Genomic DNA, 23,083 nt, shown 5'->3' on the forward strand with positions numbered 1-23,083 from the left:
TAAATCTTTGCTCGCTCTCATTAAGCTTGACCAGATCGCCCCCTCCATCCCACCCTGTCACTTTTTTAATGACACGCCATCTCAGATCAGTGGTAGTATGTTTTAACCTCAACCAGTGCTCAACCAGAGGTGCATGCATAATCCTATTTGAAATGCGAGATTTGTGAGAGGGTGGGATGGAGGGGGCGATCTGGTCAAGCTTAATGAGAGCGAGCAAAGATTTATTTTCTCGCTGGACACTGTTGAGCCCCACGGGCTGAATAGTGAAATCGAGTGGGGATCGATGATGTAACTTTAGTTGGGACCAATGAGCTGCAGGGGGCGGATACATTGTTGTTAGAGAGGTAGGATTTAAACTTCAGGCGAAGGACGCCGCCGCCATCTTTTCTCATAATTAAATTGGAGTCGGATGACAGCGGCAGCCTTGGTGAGCATACTAGACAATACTAAGACTAATTCTGAACACAACTTGGATAGGAGAGGGGCAGGACACAATTGTATGTGACAGCTTCTGCTCTATATTTTACAGGGAGACCTTTGATAAAACACTCGGTTGTGTGAAACATGTCGGGTCTGACTCCCCAGGTTTTGGCTGAGATAAGTACCATCTACTTTTAAAGTATATATCATGACACTGAAGAAGCAAAGTGTATTTGAAATATTTATTTCTTAAAAGTATTTATAAGGAGTAATACATATAGAAAACAAAAGATAAAAAGGAGAAAATAATACTCAAAAATTGACAGCCAATGATGAAGCGCCACAATATGCTTCCCGCTGTATAAAATATCATATGTGGTGGGGCTGAGGCGTCTTTTTTGAAACTATAAAAAGCTATCAAATCTATGGAAAAGGATAGACATTAACTGTAGCTAAATGAATTTCTTTGAATAAATAGAAACTGAAAGCCATACATCCAAAAAGCAAGGAATCTGCCAGCTGATCTGAACATGCACATTTTTGTTTATGAAGTAAAACATATTTGCATCTTAAGTAGGTCTCCAGCATACTTTGTGTGGATGCAGTGCAACAATGAATTTTGCAGAAAACTTGCCCTTGTGGTCTGAGGACTAGCTGAGGAGCTCTCTCATCTAACTTGAGCTAGGTATGGAAAGGTTTTACTGAAGATACCGATCTGCAGGTTTCTTTGAGCTTAAATCCAAAACAAGTCGCAAATTTTCTCCACACTACAAATATACGAGTAAGACAAAGAAATCTCTTCATTTCTCAAGCAGTGCAGTGTATTTATTACACTGGTCCACAGACGGCCCTGCTTTTGTAATTAGTTTGCAATTTCCACAGACCTTCTAGATTTTTTTTCAAGACCACCATTCCGGGATTCAAGGGCAAGTTGGATGCACACCTTCTCGCAAATCACATTGAGGGACACGAGTAAACAAGGTTTCTCAACAGGGAACACCTGGCTTGGCCTCCGCGGGTGCGGGTCACCAGACTGGATGGACCTAGGGTCTGATCCGGCGAAGCCATTTCTTATGTTCTTATGTAAAATGTGTATACAGAGTAATATTTACTAACGGGAACATTTCATTGAAAAAATACTGAAAAATCAGTAAAGTTATGTATTCCTGTTCTAAAAATCTCAAACACTCACATGACCGGAGTTTTAACATTTCACAAATTTTATATTGGACTTTAACAAAACCTGAATGCTGAAACGTTTATTTTTGTTTTCACATCAAATGACCATTATGTTCTTAATCAAAAATGTGTACAATAATAATATAGTTATTGCTTAATTGTTGCCGATCTGTATTTGTTTTAATTATAAGCTTTTCAAATGACATTTTGATAAATTCCCCATTAGTGAGACAAGAGAAGACAATAAGCAATTGAATAGAACATATAAATGTTTAAACTTTTGCAAATAGAGGTTTCAAGTGCACTAAATCATGCTCTGATTGGAAGGACATTTCATTTATCTCTGCTTTGAATGGCAGAGAATATTTCTTAAAGGGCCTTCACTAAACACACAAATAACAAAACTTACCCAGAAGTGAGGAGAAAGTTGCCGACGTTTTGATGTCAGTTTGCAAATTATCTTCCATTTTCAATCCATCCAACATTTTTCTGTAATTTTCAAAATTAAGTTTAAAATATTAACTAACATTCTTCTTACCCAGTAAGTCAGATGGTATAAAGCAGGCATTCGGGAGGGAAAAAAAGTATGTGTATATATAATATCTTTATTTAAATATAAATTATTATTGTAAATTTTTTCTTGAAATCATCATCCCAATAGAGTATAAGGTAATTTAAGTGTGAATGTATTGCAAAATTAGAAATATGAATTTCAGATTTATGAACAAATGCCTTATTCCATATCAGTTTGCGAAGACACACAAAAAAGGCAAGTTGCTTTGGTTTAGCTAATCAATATAATAAAAAAGCAATTGCCAAGTTGTTTTGAAGATATCTGGGTATTAATTTAAATATAGTATAAATATATGTTTTAGTTTTATAAAGCTATTCTTTGGGATAGAATGTCATCTGGAATTCTATTTTTTTAAGGATGCTTAACAGCACATTGTAAATTTGAATTATCACTGTAAAGAACACAAGAAAACTATCCATACACAAGATACAAAAAACATGAACCACAGAACTAGTAAAAATCTTGTAGAATAACACAAATAATTCATTCTACAGGCCTGCTGCTAATTGCGAGGGCTAAATAATGTGCTATTTACCTGCTGGCTTGGAAAAAAAAAGATGCAAAGTTTCGATTTTTCCGGAGATTTTTTTTTCTGTAGCGAAAGAAACTTGAAATCCTGGCATGAATGCCTTCATAAAATTCAGGTTATATCCAGCAGCGCTTGTAGTTCACTTGACAAGCAGGCTGATAGAAGCCGTCTTGTGTAATGCAGTCATACGGAAAAGTTTGTAGATGCTTAGCTGTCAGTTTTCAGGACACTTCCTCCAGCCCTTCTGCCTCTCCCCTCCCCTCCGAACAGCCCTTCTATTTGCTTTTCCCGGCAGAGTAGGGTTTTCTGTCGGAGAAAGATCTGTAGCAGGCTCTCCGCCTTTATATCCCGACGTCTTTCCTCTGAAACATCTCTTGTAGCCTGGTATCTCATAGCCCAGAATCTGTCTCAGTCTTTTTCTGCTCCATCGCCCTCTCCTCTCCTCCCCTCTGCTGTTTCCTTCACCACCACCATCCCCCCAACAAACACATACACAAAACCACTACCACCTTCTCTAACTTATCCTATGTCTACACTCTCTTCGTCTCTTTGTAGCCATCCCTCTTTTTTGAGAAAGAAAGAAAGAAAGAATAAGGGATAGCTTGCCACCTGAAACAGTCTCCAAAGGATATAGGAGGTGAAATTTGAGGTAATGGAAATTCTTTGAAATTTCTTGAACAAGTTACGAGTTTGAACGCGTTGGTAGTTTGTAAGTGAGCAAGTCTAACTGCGAACCTCGGTACACAAACGAAGGATTCCCAGTTCAAGCTTGGCACTGAGGATTACAGAAAACCCACTTTGAGGGGTGTGATTGATTTCTTCCACTTTTGAAGAAATGATAAGCCAGAAAAATCAAAAACAGAACTGCTGTAGGGACCAATCTGAGGCTGCATATCTGGTGTTTTCAATGTATCTTTAACAATGAAAAATAAATTAAATCAAGGAAAAACCTTTAACACAGACGAGAACTACCATCCTGCATCTGAAGTGTTATAATGGACTTCTATATCCTGGAAGAGTACAAAGCAGAGATTCATTGTAAGCATTAGGACTGGGGGCAAGATTCTCAAAAACCCGCGTTAAAAAGCAACGGTCTGCTAATGCAGCCATTGTGATAGCAAATTTAAAAAAGCAAGACAGTGGGGGGAGATTCGCTCAATTTACATGCGTTGAGTCGCTGAATGGCACATGCACAAAATATGCAAGGAAAGAAGCATGAATATGTGCATGTCACTGGAAAGCAATGCAATACAATCAACAGGGGCATTGTTTGAGCATAGAATATGCGCGCGACACATGTGTCTGTAGCGGTCAGTCATTAAAGCTGTGGTGTCGTAAAACTAGCTGGTCATCCAGTGCAACCCGTTGCGAGCAGTTGCTATTGCAAACGAGTGTTGAGCATGTATAGCAAATGCGTGTAATCCGTAAGCGGTGTGTCAATCATAGGCATACAAGAGCTATTAGACGAATGGGAGGGGAGAGGAAGGGAGGGGAGAAGCTACATTGACTTTTATCAAACACGCCCTGCCTTTCTCTACAAAAAAAACTACTATGATTCAGGTAAATCTTGTAATTAGTTTTTATGTAAAATTTAATCATGACTCACAGCCAGAAACACACAAGACTGGGGTATCAGACATGCGCTCAAGAAGAAAAGTTGGCTTTTAACAAGCACGTATGAAAAGGGTATAGATAGAAGATTACTGTGCAGGTCCTGGACCTGTTGGGCCGCCGCGTGAGCAGACTGCTGGGCACGATGGACCTCGGGTCTGACCCAGCGGAGGCAATGCTTATGTTCTTATGTTCTTATGTTCTCCCATAAACACAACAGAGGCGAGATTTTATTACCCTCCACTTATGAAATATATAGATACACATTTTTTTTTCATTAGCCACAGTCAAAACACAAGTGCTGGCACTGTTATGGCACCCCCGGACTTGTCGCTGCTTTTTGTAGCCAAAAGCTGACACCGCTCTTCGAAAATGCCTCTGTGATTTTTAAGAATCCACCGGAGGGCTCATTTCAATCTCAAATAGCACATTTGCATGCCATTGTTGGAGACTGCTAGAAACCTCACTAAAGACAGAGATAATACGTTTTGATAATCCGCAGCTAAAATGCGTGCAGGCTAACTGCCGGAAAACAGTTTAGCGACCGCATTAGAGTTTTGAGAATCTTGCCTAAAAATAAAATCAGCATGCAACCTCCCCCTCCCCTTAAGTTAGGTTTCATGTATAGAACAGAATAGTGCTTCTTCCTGGGAGCTGCACCAAACTTTAGACACCACCATAGGTACCAATGAAAATGTGGTGCAAAACCCCACAGCTAAATTTAGGCATGGATGCCTCTTATTCTATAACTACATGAATAACTCTGAGGAACACCCTGAATCCGTCCATGACCCTCATAAGTTTATGCCCCCTTTCTAATACCACACATAAATTTTAGGCACATAAATTTAAATTAAAACCAATTAACACTAATGGTTTCTTGTTAAGAAGCCAATTATCAGTGCTAATTGGCTTGTTATCCAATTTAAAAAGTGCTATTTATAGAATTTGGGTGTAGGTGTCAAGCTCATCACTTCTGCAGAAAAAGTACCTCTTCTCAAGAACAAAAAGCCCGAGAGCCCATCTCAACGGGCGACTTTAATTCAGAGCTGGGAGGCCCGCAAGGTTACCCATCGGGGGGGGGGGGGGGGAGAGGGGGGTTCCGGTTAGCTTAGGGAGGCCAGTTAGAGACAGACTAAGGGGGGGCTTTCTTTCTGAGGGAAAGACCCGGATTGGTGGGAGGCTGCGGCCGTAGAAGGTGATGGGAGGGGTATATAGGAGCAACCCTTGGATGACCCAAATCTGATCCTCCGAGGCAGCTTTCCCGCCCACCTGCCCCGCGATAGGACATGGGAGCAAGTTAGGGTAGTTCAGGTAGTGGTATCCCGAGCTACTGACTGCTGGGCTCATCATGGGATGAGCGGTGGGCCAACTGGGAGCCGTGCCTGGTGGGTTGGATGATCCTAGACAATGGGGCATATGGGGACATGCCACCCCTCGGACCCTTGCTCGTACGGCGGGGTTAGGGGCCATTAAATAGTTACTGTAGCTCGGGAGCAAGGTGTTATGGTTATACAATTGTGTTTGTTAAATATGTGTTAATAAAGAAGAACACCAGATTCATCTGGTGTGATACAACATTAGCTGAGCTGATGTCACCGGCTAGTACCGTATTTTCGCGGATATAACGCGCGCGTTATACGCGTTTTTACCTACCGCGCATACCCCTCGCGCGTTATATGCCTGAGCGCGGTATACAAAAGTTTTTAAACATAGTTCCCACCCCGCCCGACGCCCGATTCACCCCCCCAGCAGGACCGCTCGCACCCCCACCCCGAACGACCGCTCGCACGCGCTCCCACCCGCACCCGCATCCACGATCGGAGCAAGAGGGAGCCCAAGCCCTCTTGCCCGGCCGACTCCCCGACGTCCGATACATCCCCCCCGGCAGGACCACTCGCACCCCCACCCCGAAGGACCGCCGACTTCCCGACAATATCGGGCCAGAAGGGAGCCCAAACCCTCCTGGCCACGGCGACCCCCTAACCCCACCCCGCACTACATTACGGGCAGGAGGGATCCCAGGCCCTCCTGCCCTTGACGCAAACCCCCCTCCCCCCCCAACGACCGCCCCCCCCAAGAACCTCCGACCGCCCCCCCAGCCGACCCGCGACCCCCCTGGCCGACCCCCACGACCCCCCCACCCCCTTCCCCGTACCTTTGGTAGTTGGCCGGACAGACAGGAGCCAAACCCGCCTGTCCGGCAGGCAGCCAACGAAGGAATGAGGCCGGATTGGCCCATCCGTCCTAAAGCTCCGCCTACTGGTGGGGCCTAAGGCGCGTGGGCCAATCAGAATAGGCCCTGGAGCCTTAGGTCCCACCTGGGGGCGCGGCCTGAGGCACATGGGCCCAACCCGACCATGTGTCTCAGGCCGCGCCCCCAGGTGGGACCTAAGGCTCCAGGGCCTATTCTGATTGGCCCACGCGCCTTAGGCCCCACCAGTAGGCGGAGCTTTAGGACGGATGGGCCAATCCGGCCTCATTCCTTCGTTGGCTGCCTGCCGGACAGGCGGGTTTGGCTCCCGTCTGTCTGGCCAACTACCAAAGGTACGGGGAAGGGGGGTGGGGGGGTCGTGGGGGTCGGCCAGGGGGGTCGCGGGTCGGCTGGGGGAGCGGTCGGAGGTTCTTGGGGGGGCGGTCATTGGGGGGGGAGGGGGGTTTGCGTCGAGGGCAGGAGGGCCTGGGATCCCTCCTGCCCGTAATGTAGTGCGGGGTGGGGTTAGAGGGTCGCCGTGGCCAGGAGGGTTTGGGCTCCCTTCTGGCCCAACTACACAAAGGTACGGGGAAGGCGGGTGGGGGTGTCGTGGGGGTCGGCCAGGGGGGTCGCGGGTCGGCTGGGGGACGGGCGGAGGTTCTTGGGGGGGGGCGGTCATTGGGGGGAGGGGGTTTGCGTCGAGGGCAGGAGGGCCTGGGATCCCTCCTGCCCGTAATGTAGTGCGGGGTGGGGTTAGGGGGTCGCCGTGGCCAGGAGGGTTTGGGCTCCCTCCTGGCCCGATATTGTTGGGGAGTCGGCGGTCCTTCGGGGTGAGGGTGCGAGTGGTCCTGCCGGGGGGGGGGGATGTATCGGACGTCGGGGGGGGGGCATCAGGCTTTCAGGATGGGGACAGACCTTCAAGGGGGGACAGGACTTCAAGGGGGGACAGTGCACGGAAAGTCAGGGGGGGTGAACGGAGAGTCGGGACAGCGCACGGAAAGTCAGGGCAGTGCACGGAAGTCAGGGGGGGTGAACGGAGAGTCGGGACAGCGCACGGAAAGTCAGGGCAGTGCACGGAAGTCAGGGGGGGTGAACGGAGAGTCGGGACAGCGCACGGAAAGTCAGGGCGGGCGAAAGGAGCGTCGGGCATCATGCGCGGTATACCCGTGAGCGCGGTATACAAAAGTTTTTGTACATGTCATTGTGATTTCTGCGCGCTATACCCGTGTGCGCGTTTTACACGGGTGCGCGTTATATCCGCGAAAATACGGTAATATTTATTGAATGATGGGGGGAGGGGGGACAGAGGTTAAGGGGAATATATGAGGTGTTATCAAGGGTCTGTAGAATAAGGATTGACAATTTTATAAGAGGAAGTAAGAAAGGGTTAATAGACAGAGCTTGTAAGAAAGAAAAATGATTAGGGAGGTTGCTTAGGTGATGGGGTGGAGCAGTCATATGATTGGTTGGATGTTGTGGCAGGCTGGAGTGAACTCTGTGAGGAAAGGGGAACAGTAGAGTAGTCTCTTCAGGAAAAGATTATTCGCTTCAGAGTATATTAATTCTTACTAAAAATATTCTTTTTCATTGTGATTTTAATGTTAGGAAGTTTGGTTTATTTTGAGTAAGGGAATTTTTTACCTTGTTAACTTTCTCTGTGTCTGTGTTTTAGTCAGAGTATTTTGTCTGCCAGGTGCTGGATTTGTTGCCTGATTAAGCAGAGACTGCAATGGAGAGGGGCAGTTTGGGCTCTTCTGTGGAGGTTTCACAGCCTGGCAGTACAACAGTCCCCTGTGTGGAGCAGCAGTTAGCGTTGGGCTGCCATTTGGTGAGTTGTCTGCACGACCGTGGGCAGAGTGGGTTGGCTGTGAGGGAGATGGGATGTGAAAGGTGTTTGCTCGCTAATGTACAGTGTGTGAGAGAGGGACTTACCTGTTGGGGTTATTTTGTGTGACACAGAGAGGTCTTTCGTTGAGGTGTAATTTTGCCAGGTTGTTTCTTAGTAGGCTAGTTTAGGGGAGCTGGCAGGTCTTTAGTTCACGAGGATAGTGACTAGCTGCTCTGTGTGCCACACGGTTGGGCACTTATGGAAAGGTTTGATGATTTGACATGAAATTCTGGTGTTAGAGGTAAGGAGGGAGTTGGGAGGTGCTGATGCTGCATTCAGGTGTTTGTTTTTTACAGCTAGGCAGAGTTGTGGATTTGCGGCCTTCGCAGATTTGGTGTTCCCGTGTCTGGGAGCTGAGGAGCACTGGCAGCTGCCATTGCAATAGTTATGTGCTCAGCGGCTGCATGACTGTACGGCATCACTATTTTTGCAGCATTGTGATTTAAAATTTTGTTTGGAGTGTCAATAGGGGCCATTTTCCTAATTTTTCTTTTGTGCTGTGGCCTTGTATCTTCCTGTAACTGGCATTCTTTCTGTGCCGATTCAGCTTGGTGTCAGCTGTCCTGATTTGTTAGCTTAGCTGGAGATGACCTGTTCTTGGTGTTTCAGGTACATTCATATTATGTACTTGTGGGTTGTTGTTTTTTCTGGGTTTGTTAGGGGGAAATAGATTTCTTGGTGTCTGTCTCTGTGGAAAGGAGGGCATTGTAATAAAAATGAGGGTTTGGTTTATTTGTGCTGGAGAAATTAAAGGGAAAAGTTTTTATGGTGTTAGTGGGGAATCATCTAGGTAAGTAGTGAGCAAACTTGAACAAAGTTATTGTGTATGTCATGTATAGGAACTACTGAGTGGAGTGCAGAGAAAAGGGTGGATGTGAATTGCTTGTTCACTCCTTCCAAAAATATTAGGACTAGGGGGTGTGCAATGAAGCTATTAAGTACTAGATTTACAACAAACCAGAGAAATATGTCTTCACACAACATGTGATTAATCTATGTAATTCATGGAACAAATGATGTGAGCCGGAGGAACTTCAGCATGCCTGTGCTAACGGACCAGTTCAGGGTCCTGGGAAGGAAGCTGAAACGGAGGACACAGAGGATAGCCTTCTCAGAGATCCTGCCGGTCCCGAGGGCAGATGCAAGGAGGCAGGCCGAGCTCCAGGATGTGAATGCGTGGCTGAGAAAATGGTGCGAAGATGAGGGCTTCCACTTTGTGAGGAACTGGTCGTCCTTCTGGGGAAAGAGCAAGCTCTACAGGCATGACGGCCTGCACCTGAGCACGGCGGGAACAAGAATACTGGCAGCCAACATGAAGAAGGAGATCGAGAGGGCTTTAAATTAAGGAGAGGGGGAAAGCCGACAGCAGACCTGATGACGCTTCGGACAACGGTATCCAGAAAGGATGCTGAATGGGATGACTACAGGGAGGAGGACGGGGAACCGATGGAGCTCGAGATCAGACAGCGAGGGAAGCACCAGGTAACAGCAACTTGCTGTGAGGGACTTAAGCGGCAGGGGGATTCAGGGGATTCAGGGGGGTGGGGTGCAACCAGAGTGCAAGCAGAAGGCAATAAGGAGGAGCCACAAGGTAAGAGGGATCAAACCAAGGCCCAGGGGACAATAGCATGGGAGGGGACTGGCAAGGCAGGAAATTTCCGAGGAAAAGTGGGGAAGGGGGGTGGAGGGGACACGAGGAGGCAGAAATTTGAGAGGGTAAAGGATGAGGGTAAAGCAGAGGCATAGTTAACGGGTGAACAGCCCGAAACTCAAGGGAAGGCGGCCCAGGTAAAAGCAGAGGTGGGGGACAAACGCCGGGACCTACAGTGCTTATACACGAATGCAAGAAGCCTCAGGGCCAAGATGGGTGAACTGGAAGTCATGGCCAAAGGGGAGGACCTGGATGTAATTGGAATTACGGAAACTTGGTGGATAGAGGACAATCAATGGGATGTGGCGCTGCCAGGGTACAAGCTCTACAGGAGGGATAGGACCCACAAGAAGGGGGGAGGCATAGCACTATACATAAAGGACTCTATCTACTCGGTCAGGATGGATATGGCGACAAAGGCAGAGGGGCTGGAATCACTATGGGTCAAATTGCCGGGAACCAAAGGTGCAGACATAAAACTGGGGCTGTATTATCGTCCACCTGGTACGCCGGATGCATCGGACATGACTTGGAAGCGGAACTGAAGCAGGAATGCAGTACTGGAAATGTAACAGTGATGGGGGATTTCAACTACCCGGGGATAGACTGGAGTACGGGTCACTCCAACTGCACCAGGGAAACGGAATTTGTAGAAGCTGTGAGGGACTGCTTCATGGAACAACTAGTCAAGGAACCGACGCGAGGGGGAACTACTCTTGACCTCATCCTTAACGGATTAGGGGGGCCTGCAAGAGGGGTAGAAGTGGGAGGACCACTAGGCAACAGTGATCACAACGTAATCAGATTCACATTAGAAAGGGGGACACCCATAGTGAGGAGGGCCGCATCGACTGCGCTCAACTTCAGGAAAGGGAACTATGTTGCTATGAGGGAAATGGTGGGGAGGAAGCTCAAGAACAGCTTTAGGATGTATTCAGGGACACCCTGCAGGAAGCACAAAACCTGTACATCCCCAGTTTCAGGAAAGGCTGTAAGAACAAGCGGTCAAAAAGCCCAGTTTGGATGACAACTGAAGTAAAGAGGGCAATAAGTGACAAGAAAGTGTCCTTCTGGAGATGGAAAAAAGACCCAACAGAGGAAAATCACCAGGAGCACAGGAATTGCCAAAAGGAATGCCACCAAGAGGTTAGAAAAGCAAAAAGGGAATACGAGGAGGGGCTGGCCAGGGAGGCGAAAAACTTCAAGGCATTCTTCAGTTACGTAAAGGGGAAGCAACCAGCGAGCGAGGAGGTGGGGCCGTTGGATGATGGGGATAGGAAAGGAGTGATTAAGGAGGACAAAGAGGTAGCTGAGAGGTTGAACACGTTCTTCTCGTTGGTCTTCACGTGCGAAGACACATCCAATATACCAGACTCAGAGGAGCTCATGAGTGGGGAACAGGCCGAAAAATTGGAGCATATAGAGGTAAGTCAGGAGGATGTCCTCAAACAGATAGACAGGCTAAAAAGCGGCAAATCGCCGGGACTGGACAGGATCCACCCAAGGGTTCTAAAGGAACTAAGACAGGAAATAGCTGGCACAATCCAGCATGTTTGCAACCTATCCCTGAGAACAGGAGAGGTGCCAGAGGACTGGAAACTGGCGAATGTCACACCTATCTTTAAGAAGGGATCGAGGGGTGACCCCGGGAACTACAGGCCTGACTTCAGTTATAGGGAAGATGGTGGAAGCGATGATCAAGGACAACATTTACGAACACATCGAGAAAAATGACTTACTGCGAACAAGCCAGCACGGATTCTGTAAGGGAAGGTCATGCCTTACGAACCTACTGTACTTCTTTGAGGGAATAAGAAGTCAGGTGGACAAAGGGGAACCCATAGACATCATTTACCTCGATTTTCAAAAGGCTTTTGACAAGGTGCCACATGAAAGGCTGCTTAAGAAGCTGTGGAACCACGGGGTGGGCGGGGATGTACAGAGATGGATCAAGCACTGGCTGTCAGGTAGACTGCAGAGGGTCGGAGTAAAGGGCCAATATTCTGACTGGCGGGGAGTCACGAGCGGTGTGCCGCAGGGATCGGTGCTGGGGCCGCTACTCTTCAACATATTTATCAATGACCTGGAAACGGAGGCAAAATGCGAGGTTATAAAATTTGCAGACGATACCAAACTCTGCGGCAGAGTTAGGACCAGGGAGGAGTGTGAGGACCTGCAAAGGGACCTGGACAAGCTGGAAGACTGGGCAAACAAATGGCAAATGCGCTTTAACGTTGAGAAATGCAAGGTCATGCATATAGGAAATAAGAACCCATTGTTCAACTACAAAATGGGGGGGGCACTGCTGGGAGACAGCGGACTTGAGAGAGACTTGGGTGTGCTAGTGGATGCATCAATGAAGCCATCCGCACAGTGCGCAGCAGCGTCGAAAAAAGCCAACAGGATGCTGGGCATCATAAAGAAAGGTATCACAACCAGGACGCGGGAAGTCATCATGCCACTATATCGGGCGATGGTGCACCCGCATCTGGAATACTGCGTTCAGTATTGGTCGCCGCACCTCAAGAAGGACATGGCGGTACTTGAGAGAGTCCAAAGGAGAGCAACGAAGCTGGTAAGAGGGCTGGAAAACTGCCCATACGCCGAGAGGCTGGATAAGCTGGGTCTCTTCTCTCTGGAAAAGAGGAGGCTCAGGGGAGATATGATAGAGACCTTCAAAATCCTGAGAGGCATAGAGAGGGTGGATAGGGACAGGTTCTTCAGACTGAGAGGGACAACAGGTACGAGGGGGCACTCGGAGAAACTGAAGGGGGATAGGTTCAAGACAAATGCAAGGAAGTTTTTCTTCACCAAAGGGTCGTGGACACATGGAATGCGCTCCCGGAGGAAGTGATCAGGCAGAATACAGTACAGGGATTCAAACAGGGATTGGACGGATTCCTGAGGGACAAAGAGATCGTAGGGTACTGAAAGGGGTGCGGGGACAAAGGGTCAGGAATTTGATGGGAAGATAGGACTTCGATGAGAAACCAAGGGGTGATTCATGACCTGTTGGGCCGCCGCGGGAGCGGACTGCTGGGCGGGATGGATCTGTGGTCTGACCCAGCAGAGGCACTGCTTATGTTCTTATGTTCTTATTGCTGGAGAATGAGGTAAAATCAGTTAGCTTAGCGGGGTTTAAAAAAGGTTTGGATACTTTCCTAAAAGAAAGGCCATTATTGAGATGGCTTGGGGAAATCCTCTACTTATTCCTATGATAGGCAGCATAATTTCTGTTTTATTACTAGGGCATGGAATTTGGATTATAGGATCTCACTAGGTTCTTGGATCCTGGGTTAGCTACTGTTGGAAACAGGATACTGTTCTTGCTGGACTTTTTGGTCTGTCCCAGTCTCACAATTCTTATGTTCTTATGAGGTGCAAGGCATCAGAGGCACTATTGGATAGAGTTAAGGGGGGTTAGTCGAGTAGTCTGGAAAGTGAAGATGGAGATGGGTAGGAAGGATGGGCAGGAAGGATAAATAGCTGCCACGGTAATGATGGGGTACAAGACATTTTTAGATTTATTAGGGATAGAAAGACATGCAAAAGTGATATTGTGGAATCTAAGGGGGCAATAAGTAGCAGCTGAAAAAAAAGATAGCTGACTTCTTCACTAATATTTTCTGTTCTGGGTTCACAGCTGAAGTGTTTGGGGAGGAGGGTGTACAAACACCTCATGTGACTGGGGCAGGAGGTGTAATAAACCCTGATTGATTTTCAGTGGCTTGGGTTTGTGAGGGTTCGTTAGAACTATGGGTGGATACTGCAAGGTACATCCAAGGGTAATGCAGGAATTTGGGGGTAGTTCTGGTGACTCTGCTGACTACCTTCTCACTGCTTCTTTAGAGTCGGGAGTGGGTAATGCAGGAATACAGCAGGGAGGATGTGGTTTCTCTCCACAACAAATGGAAAAAAGGCAGCACTTGGGATATACATAAGAACATAAGAACATAAGAACATAAGAACTGCCATCTCCGGATCAGACCCATGGTCTATCAAGTCCGGCGATCCGCACACGCGGAGGCCCAGTCAGGTATACACCTGATGTAGTTTTAGTCACCCATATCCCTCTATGCCTCTCATAAGGAGATGTGCATCTAATTTGCCTTTGAATCCCAGCACAGTGGATTCCTTGATAACCTCCTTTGGGAGAGCATTCCAGGCGTCTACCACTCGCTGCGTAAAACAGAACTTCCTGACATTTGTCCTGGACTTGTCCCCCCTTAGCTTCAAACCATGTCCTCTTGTCCGTGTCGTGTTGGACAATGTAAATAATTTATTTTCCTGCTCTATTTTATCGATGCCTTTCAGCATTTTGAACGTCTCGATCATGTCCCCTCGCAGCCTTCTCTTCTCAAGGGAGAACAGTCCTAGTTTCTTGAGTCGTTCCTCATATTCCAAGTTCTCCATACCTCTTATTAACTTCGTTGCTCGTCTCTGCACCCTCTCTAACAGTTTTATATCCTTCTTTAGGTTGGGAGACCAATGTTGGACACAGTATTCCAAGTGTGGTCTGACCATTGCTCTATAAAGCGGTATTATGACTTTCTCCGATCTACTCGTGATTCCTTTCTTTATCATGCCTAACATTCTGTTTGCTTTCTTTGCCGCTGCCGCGCATTGTGCCGACGGCTTCAGGGTCCTATCTATCAGTACACCCAGGTCCTTTTCTTGTTCGCTCTTACCCAGAGTTGCGCCTGACATTCTATACTCGTATTCCTTATTCTTACTACCTAAATGCATTACTTTGCATTTCTCCACGTTGAACTTCATCTGCCATTGATCTGCCCATTTCTCTAACTGATACAAGTCGCTCTGGAGTTCCTCGCTATCCTCCTGCGATCTGATTGCCCGGCATAGCTTTGTGTCGTCTGCAAACTTAATGATCTCACTGGATATTCCGTCTTCCAGGTCATTGATATAAATATTAAATAGGATCGGCCCAAGCACGGAGCCCTGGGGCACACCACTAGTCACTTTCTCCCAGTCTGAGAACTTTCCATTTATGCCCACTCTCTGCTTTCTGTTTTCCAACCATTTGCCTATCCACCTTTGTATATCTCCCTCTATTCCATGGCTTTGTAGTTTCCTGAGAAGCCTTTCATGTGGAACTTTGTCGAATGCTTTCTGGAAGTCCAAATATATTATGTCCACCGGCATTCCACTATCAATTTGCTTGTTCACGGTCTCGAAAAATTGAAGTAAATTCGTCAAACATGATTTCCCTTTCCTGAACCCATGTTGACTGGGTTTCATCAAGTCGTGTGTATCTAGGTGCCGGACTATGCTATCCTTGATCAGTGCTTCAACCATCTTTCCAGGGACAGACGTAAGACTCACAGGTCTGTAGTTGCCCGGTTCCCCTCTCGATCCTTTTTTGAAAATTGGCGTGACATTCGCTATCTTCCAGTCTTCTGGTATCTGTCCAGTTCTGATTGTCAGATTGGCAAGTTTCTGCAATAGCTCTCCGATTTCAACCTTCAATTCCTTTAAAACTCTCGGGTGAATTCCATCCGGTCCAGGGGATTTGTCACTTTTAAGTTTGTCGATCTGGTAGTATATCTGGTCCAACTCCACTTCAACTGTGGTGAGGCTGTCTTCTATTACTCCACTAAACACTTTCACTGCTTCTGGTATTTTAGCGGTATCCTCCTCCGTAAAGACGGACGCAAAGAAGGAATTTAGTTTGTCAGCAATTTGTTTATCTTCCTTGATGTACCCTTTCCTTCCCTGGTCGTCCAGGGGTCCCACCGCCTCTTTTGCGGGTTTTTTCCCTTTCACGTATCTAAAGAAGGGTTTGAAGTTTTTGGCTTCTTGCGCTATTTTTTCCTCATAGTCCTTTTTGGCCTCCCTCACCGCCTTGTGACATTTCTTTTGATCATCTTTATGTATTTTCCATGCTTCGGTTGTTTTCATGTGTTTCCATTTTTTACAGGCAGGTAAGTTTGACTTTTTGGTAAGTAACTCAATAGAAACACTTTTACAACAGAGCTTGGGGATTCACTAGAGATGGGTTTGGATAAGGAGAGTGTGGTGAATATGGTGTATTTTGATTTTAGTAATTTTACCATTTTCATAGGCATATCATACTCAGTGTTCTCGGTATGAGGGCTCCACTGATGGTCTGGGGCAGGAACTAGTTGGTCAGTAAGGTGTCAGTGGGTTGTGGTCCCAGGAGATGGCTATGCCAAGGGGGGATCTTATCAGTAGTGTGTTTGAAGATTTGTTATTGGGCTTGTTCTTTTCACAATTTTGTAAGTGGGATTGTTGTAGGGTTGTAAGTAAGATTTGCCTTTTTGTGGAGGAGGCCAAAACAGTAATGGACCAGACAGTCCTGATGGTGTGCCTAACAAGGATGGGCTAAAGTTTGTTGAATGGCTTCCTATTGTGCAGCTCAGATTTCATGCTCGCATGGTGTGATTATGGGGTGAAGACCTTGGTGTACGAATGAGAAGTGGGGTTTAGTGTGATTATATGTGATGAGCTTCAGGAGGCAACCAGGTTATAATAGTGCTAGCAAAAACTAGACAGATGTTTGGGTGCATGGGGATCAGTATGGCCAGCAGGACAATGGAAGTTTGCTGCCCCTCTAAAAATTTTGGTAAGACCTCCTTGTGAATTTTGTGTACATTTAAGTTCAGTTCAAAGGAAAGGAAAGGGTTGATGGTCTATGTCCTATAGGCATATGGGAACTGAGTTCATGATCTCCATCTGTATACTTTGAGGAAGGGCATGAGAAGGGAGATAATAGTGATGTTTAAATATCTATGTGGCCTAACTGTACATGAGATGACTCCCCTTTTATTAGACAGCAAATCCAGAGTAAGAGGGCAAGAGATGCAGTGCAGCAGTGCTGGGCTCTGCAGTACTGTATGGCACTATGTTGTTACAGAAGGTGAGGTAGATGCATGAAATAGTTTCTGAATTGGGGAAGGCATTGGATAGGCACATGGACTCTCTGGGAGAGAGGAGAAGTTAATTGTTGCTGTGGAGGGGTATACTGGCTGGACATTTTGGTCTTTATCTGTCCTTTTGTTTTTTTCTAGGTGGCTTTGCTTATGTCCTCAGACTGGGTTACGAGGAACTGCAAGGCGCTGGCTAGGTGCTGGGAGCCAAACTGCTTTGTTTGACTCATTTTCTGCAATTTTTGGGTGCCAGAGGTGCATTGCTCTTTTCTCATATGGAGCAGCCGAATGTTCTATTAGTTCTGTATGGTTTGTTTGTAGGATGATTTTGGAAGATGGTTCACTGGACATTTGCTGGTGTGGGAATTTTATGGAAGTTATGAAATTGGTACTGAAATTGGTTGTGGGGGGGGGTGTGATCCAGTGTCCATGTGCAGGGTTTACTTGTTTGTTTGTTTTTGTATGAGGGTTTGGTGACATTTGTTTGCAGTATTGCCTGATGTGTGCACTTCATGATTTGTAGTGGTGCTCTGGCGATTAGCCTTTTTGTGGCACTTATCAGCTTATCGAGTGGGTGAGCTGGCACCTTCTCAACTTGCTATTGTGTTCAAGGGGTAGCTGTTTGAAGATATGGGTTGACTGCAGGTTAAATGCAATTGCCTATTTCCTGGTCACCTGCTTAGAAGGATCAGAAATTTGGATTCTTTTGTACGTGTGTGTGGAGTAACGGGAATGTGCAGTACCTTGTGTACCATTCTAGTGGGCTGGGGAGGATTATCTTAGCTGTTTCTGAGTCCAGTGGGGCATGGACTATAGATTTTATGGTTAGGTGTATGGAGCATTTGTTGGGAATGACTCTTGCTAATCCTTTTCCAGCAAATACAATTTCCTAATCTCCTATTCTGTTTCACTTCTGATTCTTTTGATGGGTTGTGACATTTGTTCAGCAAAAGGAGAGGATTTCATACTGCCCCTGAGGCGGGATCTGTTGTCTGCTGTCTGTGTTTTCCCTAATGCTCCCACACCTTTTGTTTTGTTTGGTCCTCTATTGAGTGTGTAAGGAGGACTGGGACATGGTTGCTATTGAGTGGTTGCATAAATGGGTTTAATACTAAGCTTTTGGAGTTACGGATAGCTTTTGGGGGTTTAGAGTGGTTTCTTATAAGTTTGTTGCAGCTGTTTTCCCTAGACATTATTGTCCTGATGCTGTCTACTTTTCAGGCATAGGTTTGGCCAATTTTATTGGGGTACTCTTTAGGATTTGTTGGAGACTTGTTTTAAAGATGTTGGCCACAGCTAATGAGGTGGGGGAGCAGTGACAAGCTCGAGGCTGTCACCGCTTGTGGCGGAAAATGGGGTTTGGCCCAGTTGGATCTGGGAGATGAGCAGTTAATAAATAAATAAATGTAACACTCGTATGCGATACCGCTGCGAGGGGAAGCATGGCCTTGCGTCACCGTGGATCATGTTTGGGGGGAGGGGAAGCATGACCTTGCGTCACCGTGGGTCATGTTTGGGGGGAGGGGAAGCATGACCTTGCATCACCGTGGGTCATGTTTGGGGGAGGGGAGGGGAAGCATGCCTTGCGTCACCGTGGGTCATGTTTGGGGGAGGGGAAGCATGACCTTGCGTCACCGTGGGTCATGTTTGGGGGGAGGGGAGGGGAAGCATGCCTTGCGTCACCGTGGGTCATGTTTGGGGGGAGGGGAAGCATGACCTTGCGTCACCGTGGGCCATATTTGCGGGAATGTTATAAATTTAAAGACTTAACGGGAGCTAGTTTCGACACCGAATAGCTCCCTGGAGATGTGTGAAATATGCATTGGGGGTTTGTTGGTTTTTGGACACAGATTGTATTGTAAGTGAAGATAATATTCAGATAGATAATAAAGCTGCGGCCAAATATTTATTCCAATAAAACTGAGTTGTGTGATTATTGATTGATGGTGATTAGCTTTCAGTTGCAGGTGACGGGAATGCGAATGCTAATGTTATATACTTAAGTTATATGTTTTAATTTGCAATAAACAGGGCTGCAGCCAGGTTTTCACCACCAGCAGAGTCGAGTGTCTAATTGGGGGGTGAGTGGGAAGAGGAGGTATCATGAGGGGACCGAGCCGCTCCAGGTTTTGCTGTTAATGGCCGAGTCAGATGGGTCACAGTACATGTAAGGCTCGCTCAAGAATGCACCTTTTCTGTTATAGAATTGTGCTGAAATACAATATACAATAAATAGCTCTAGGTATCCCTCAGGTATAAAACAGAGGTATTCAGATGTCTGTGAGCACCTTCCAAATGCTCAGAAAAGTAACATAACCACATAGGCCCAGATTCTGTAAACAGCGCCGTTATTGGCAGCTGCCTAAAAAATGGCCACTAATCGTGTGTCAATCACCCAACAGTGCTGTTTGCAGCATCGTAGCTATGAGAAAGTTAGGTGCCGAAAATGTAGACCAGAGTTTTACAGGCCTACATTTCTATAACCTACCTTTCAAGAGAATCATGCCTACGGAAAGCTCGCTCCTGCTCGCTACACCTCTGGACCACCAGGGATTCCAGTGAAAGAGCAGGAACGATGGACAGAGCAGGTAGGGGGTACAGGATGGAGAAGGAGGAAGGGAGGGATGGGGCTGTGACATTATAGGTAGCTCAAATGCCATACTGTGCAGAATTGCATAAAGGGTGAAGCAGAATTTCCTTTCTCGCTTGCAAATTATTTCAGATCTTAAACAACAATTTCAGAAGCGATTTGCTGATTTGGAAACCAATGCTAGGGAAATTAGATTGTTTCAAAATCTGTTTGACTGTGATGTTCTGCTTTCAATAAAACTCATATATCTAGAGGTTTTGGTTTTTTTTTTTTAAACTACAGCCCACTGAAAAGTGCTAAAGTACCCAATGTGGCCCTTGTGGTGAAAAGTTTGGAGACTCCCCTGCTCTAGAGGAGAGGAGGGAATAGGGGTGATATGATACAGATGTTTATAATTGAAAGGTATTAATATAAAAACAAATCTTTCCCAGAGAAGGGAAAATGGTAAAACTAGAGGGCATAAATTGAGGTTGTGGGGTGGTAGACTTAGGAGTAATGTTAGGAAATTCTTTTTCATGGAGAGAGTGGTTAATGCTAGATGCCCTCCCAAAGGAGGTGGTGGAGATAAAAACAGTGATGAACTTAAAAAAAGCATGGGATGAATAAATGAATGGCAGACTGTGTCCCATATATGGCGATTTGGTTTAGGATGGGCTGGGAGGGCTTCGACGGGAACTCCAGTAATTTATTACACGAGGACGGTGCTGGGAAGACTTTTACGGTGTGTATCCCACAAATGAAGAGATGGTTTGGATAGGCTGGAGTGAGCTTCAACGGCAACTCCATTAGTTGGAATCTAAGGACAGTACCGGGTGGACATCTATGGTCTATGACCTAGTAATATCAAATTAAAAAAGATGATTCAATTTAAGTATGAATTTACAACAAGAGCCAAAATGGGAGAACTAGAAGTCATAGCCAATACAAAGGACCTGGACATAATAGGAGTCACAGAAACGTGGTGGACTGACGACAACAAATGGGATGTGGCCATACCAGGGTACAAACTCTACAGGAGGGACAGGACACACAAGAAGGGTGGAGGAATAGCGCTTTATATAAAGGACTCCATACCTTCAACCAGGATAGAAACAACAGTAAGGGCGGACGACTTGGAATCACTATGGATTAAGCTACCTGGAGGAGCTGGAGCAGACATAAAATTGGGCCTGTACTATCGCCCACCTGGACAAACGGAAGCACTCGACCAGGACCTGGAGGCTGAGCTGAGGCAGATATGCAAAAGTGGAAGCGTGATGGTGATGGGAGACTTCAACTACCCTGGGATAGACTGGAGTATTGGACACTCAAACTGCACAAGGGAGACCAAATTCCTGGAAACCACGAGGGACTGTTTCATGGAACAGCTGGTCACGGAACCAACACGGGGGGATGCAACTCTCGACCTAATCCTCAATGGGCTAGGGGGACCTGCAAAGGAGGTGGCGGTGCTAGAACCCCTAGGAAACAGCGATCACAACATGATCCAGTGCAAGCTGGAAATTGGACCATCAAAGGTGAAAAGATCCACAGCGACAGCACTCAACTTCAAAAAAGGGAATTATGATGGCATGAGGAAACTGGTGGGAAAGAAACTCAATGGTAGCGAAAGGAAGATGGAGTCTGTAGAAAAAGCCTGGTCCCTACTCAAGGGCACGGTGCAAGAGGCACAGAACCTGTACATCCCCAGATTCAGGAAGGGGTGCAAAAAAAACCGAACAAAAAACCCAGCGTGGATAACAACTGCAGTGAAAAAGGCGATAAGTGACAAGAAAACATCGTTCAAAAAATGGAAAAAGGACCAAACAAAGGACAACCAAATGGAACACAAAGAACACCAAAGGAAGTGTCACCGTGTGGTTAAAAAAGCTAAAAGGGAATATGAGGAGAGACTGGCGGGGGAAGCAACAAACTTCAAATCGTTCTTCAGATATGTGAAGGGGAAGCAACCGGCAAGGGAAGAAGTGGGGCCATTGGATGATGGAGACAAAAAAGGAGTGGTAAAAGAGGAAAAAGAGATAGCAGACAGGTTAAATAAGTTCTTCACGTCAGTCTTCACGAGGGAGGATACATCCAATATTCCGGAACCGGAGGACATCGTAAATGGGGATCGGGATGAAAAGCTGGTCCAACTAGAGGTAAGCCAAGAGGATGTCCTCAGGCAGATAGACAGACTAAAGAGCGACAAATCGCCAGGTCCGGACGGCATTCACCCAAGGGTACTAAAGGAACTAAGGAACGTAATAGCAGAGCCACTTCGCCAAATATGTAACCTATCCTTAAAGACTGGAGAGATCCCGGAGGATTGGAAAATTGCAAATGTCACGCCCATCTTCAAGAAGGGTTCAAGGGGGGACCCAGGGAACTACAGGCCGGTGAGCTTGACCTCGGTCCCGGGAAAAATGATGGAAGCACTGATTAAGGACAGTATCTGTGAACACATAGAAAACAATGGACAGCTAAAGACGAGCCAGCACGGCTTCTGCAAGGGTAGGTCATGCCTCACAAACTTATTGTACTTCTTTGAGGGAGTAAATAGACAGGTGGATAAAGGAAAACCCATTGACATCATTTACCTTGACTTTCAAAAAGCCTTTGACAAGGTACCGCACGAAAGATTGCTTAAAAAACTGTGGAGACACGGGGTGCAAGGGGAGGTCCACCGATGGATCAAAAACTGGCTGGCAGACAGGAAACAGAGGGTTGGAGTGAAGGGCCATTACTCAGACTGGCATGGGGTCATGAGCGGAGTTCCGCAGGGGTCGGTGCTGGGACCGCTCCTGTTCAATATATTTATTAATGACCTGGAGGCGGGAACAAATTGCGAAGTTATTAAATTTGCGGATGACACCAAACTCTACCGCAGGGTTGAAACCATGGAAGACTGCGAAGATCTGCAAAGGGACCTAACGACGCTAGAAGAATGGGCCAAAAAATGGCAAATGAACTTTAATGTAGGGAAATGCAAGGTCATGCATGTAGGGAAAAAGAACCCGATGTTCAGCTACAAAATGGGAGGATCACTGCTAGGGGTAAGTAACCTTGAAAGAGACCTGGGAGTGATGGTGGACACGTCTTTAAAGGCGTCGGCACAGTGCGCCACAGCCTCAAGAAAAGCAAACAAAATGTTGGGTATCATTAAGAAGGGTATCACGACCAGGACAAAGGAGGTCATCCTGCCACTGTATCGTGCAATGGTGCGACCGCATCTGGAGTACTGTGTCCAGTATTGGTCGCCGTACCTCAAGAAAGACATGGCGGTACTTGAGGGAGTCCAGAGAAGAGCAACTAAACTGATAAGAGGTATGGAAAACCTCTCATATACTGACAGACTGAAAAAGCTGGGGCTGTTCTCCCTGGAAAAGCGGAGACTTAGAGGAGACATGATAGAAACCTTCAAGATCCTGAAGGGTATAGAAAAAGTAGACAGGGACAGATTTTTCAGATTACGGGGAACCACAAGTACAAGGGGGCACTCGGAAAAATTAAAAGGAGACAGGTTTAAAACAAATGCCAGAAAGTTCTTTTTCACCCAGAGG

The 23,083-nt window shown here is 46.5% G+C and overlaps 1 protein-coding gene across 1 annotated transcript in view; it reads right to left on the reverse strand.

Annotated features, from left to right (window-relative positions):
- The window catches only part of LMX1A (LIM homeobox transcription factor 1 alpha), a 448,629-nt gene extending 446,545 nt beyond the window's left edge, over positions 1-2,084 (reverse strand). The window contains exon 1 of the mRNA XM_033959803.1: positions 2,009-2,084. Within this exon, the coding sequence (XP_033815694.1) occupies positions 2,009-2,084 (76 nt within the window). The remainder of the gene's footprint in view (positions 1-2,008) is intronic.
- Positions 2,085-23,083: the final 20,999 nt, after the last annotated feature.

Source organism: Geotrypetes seraphini, chromosome 10 (genome assembly GCF_902459505.1).
Source record: "Geotrypetes seraphini chromosome 10, aGeoSer1.1, whole genome shotgun sequence".
NCBI classification, from domain to species: domain Eukaryota; kingdom Metazoa; phylum Chordata; class Amphibia; order Gymnophiona; family Dermophiidae; genus Geotrypetes; species Geotrypetes seraphini.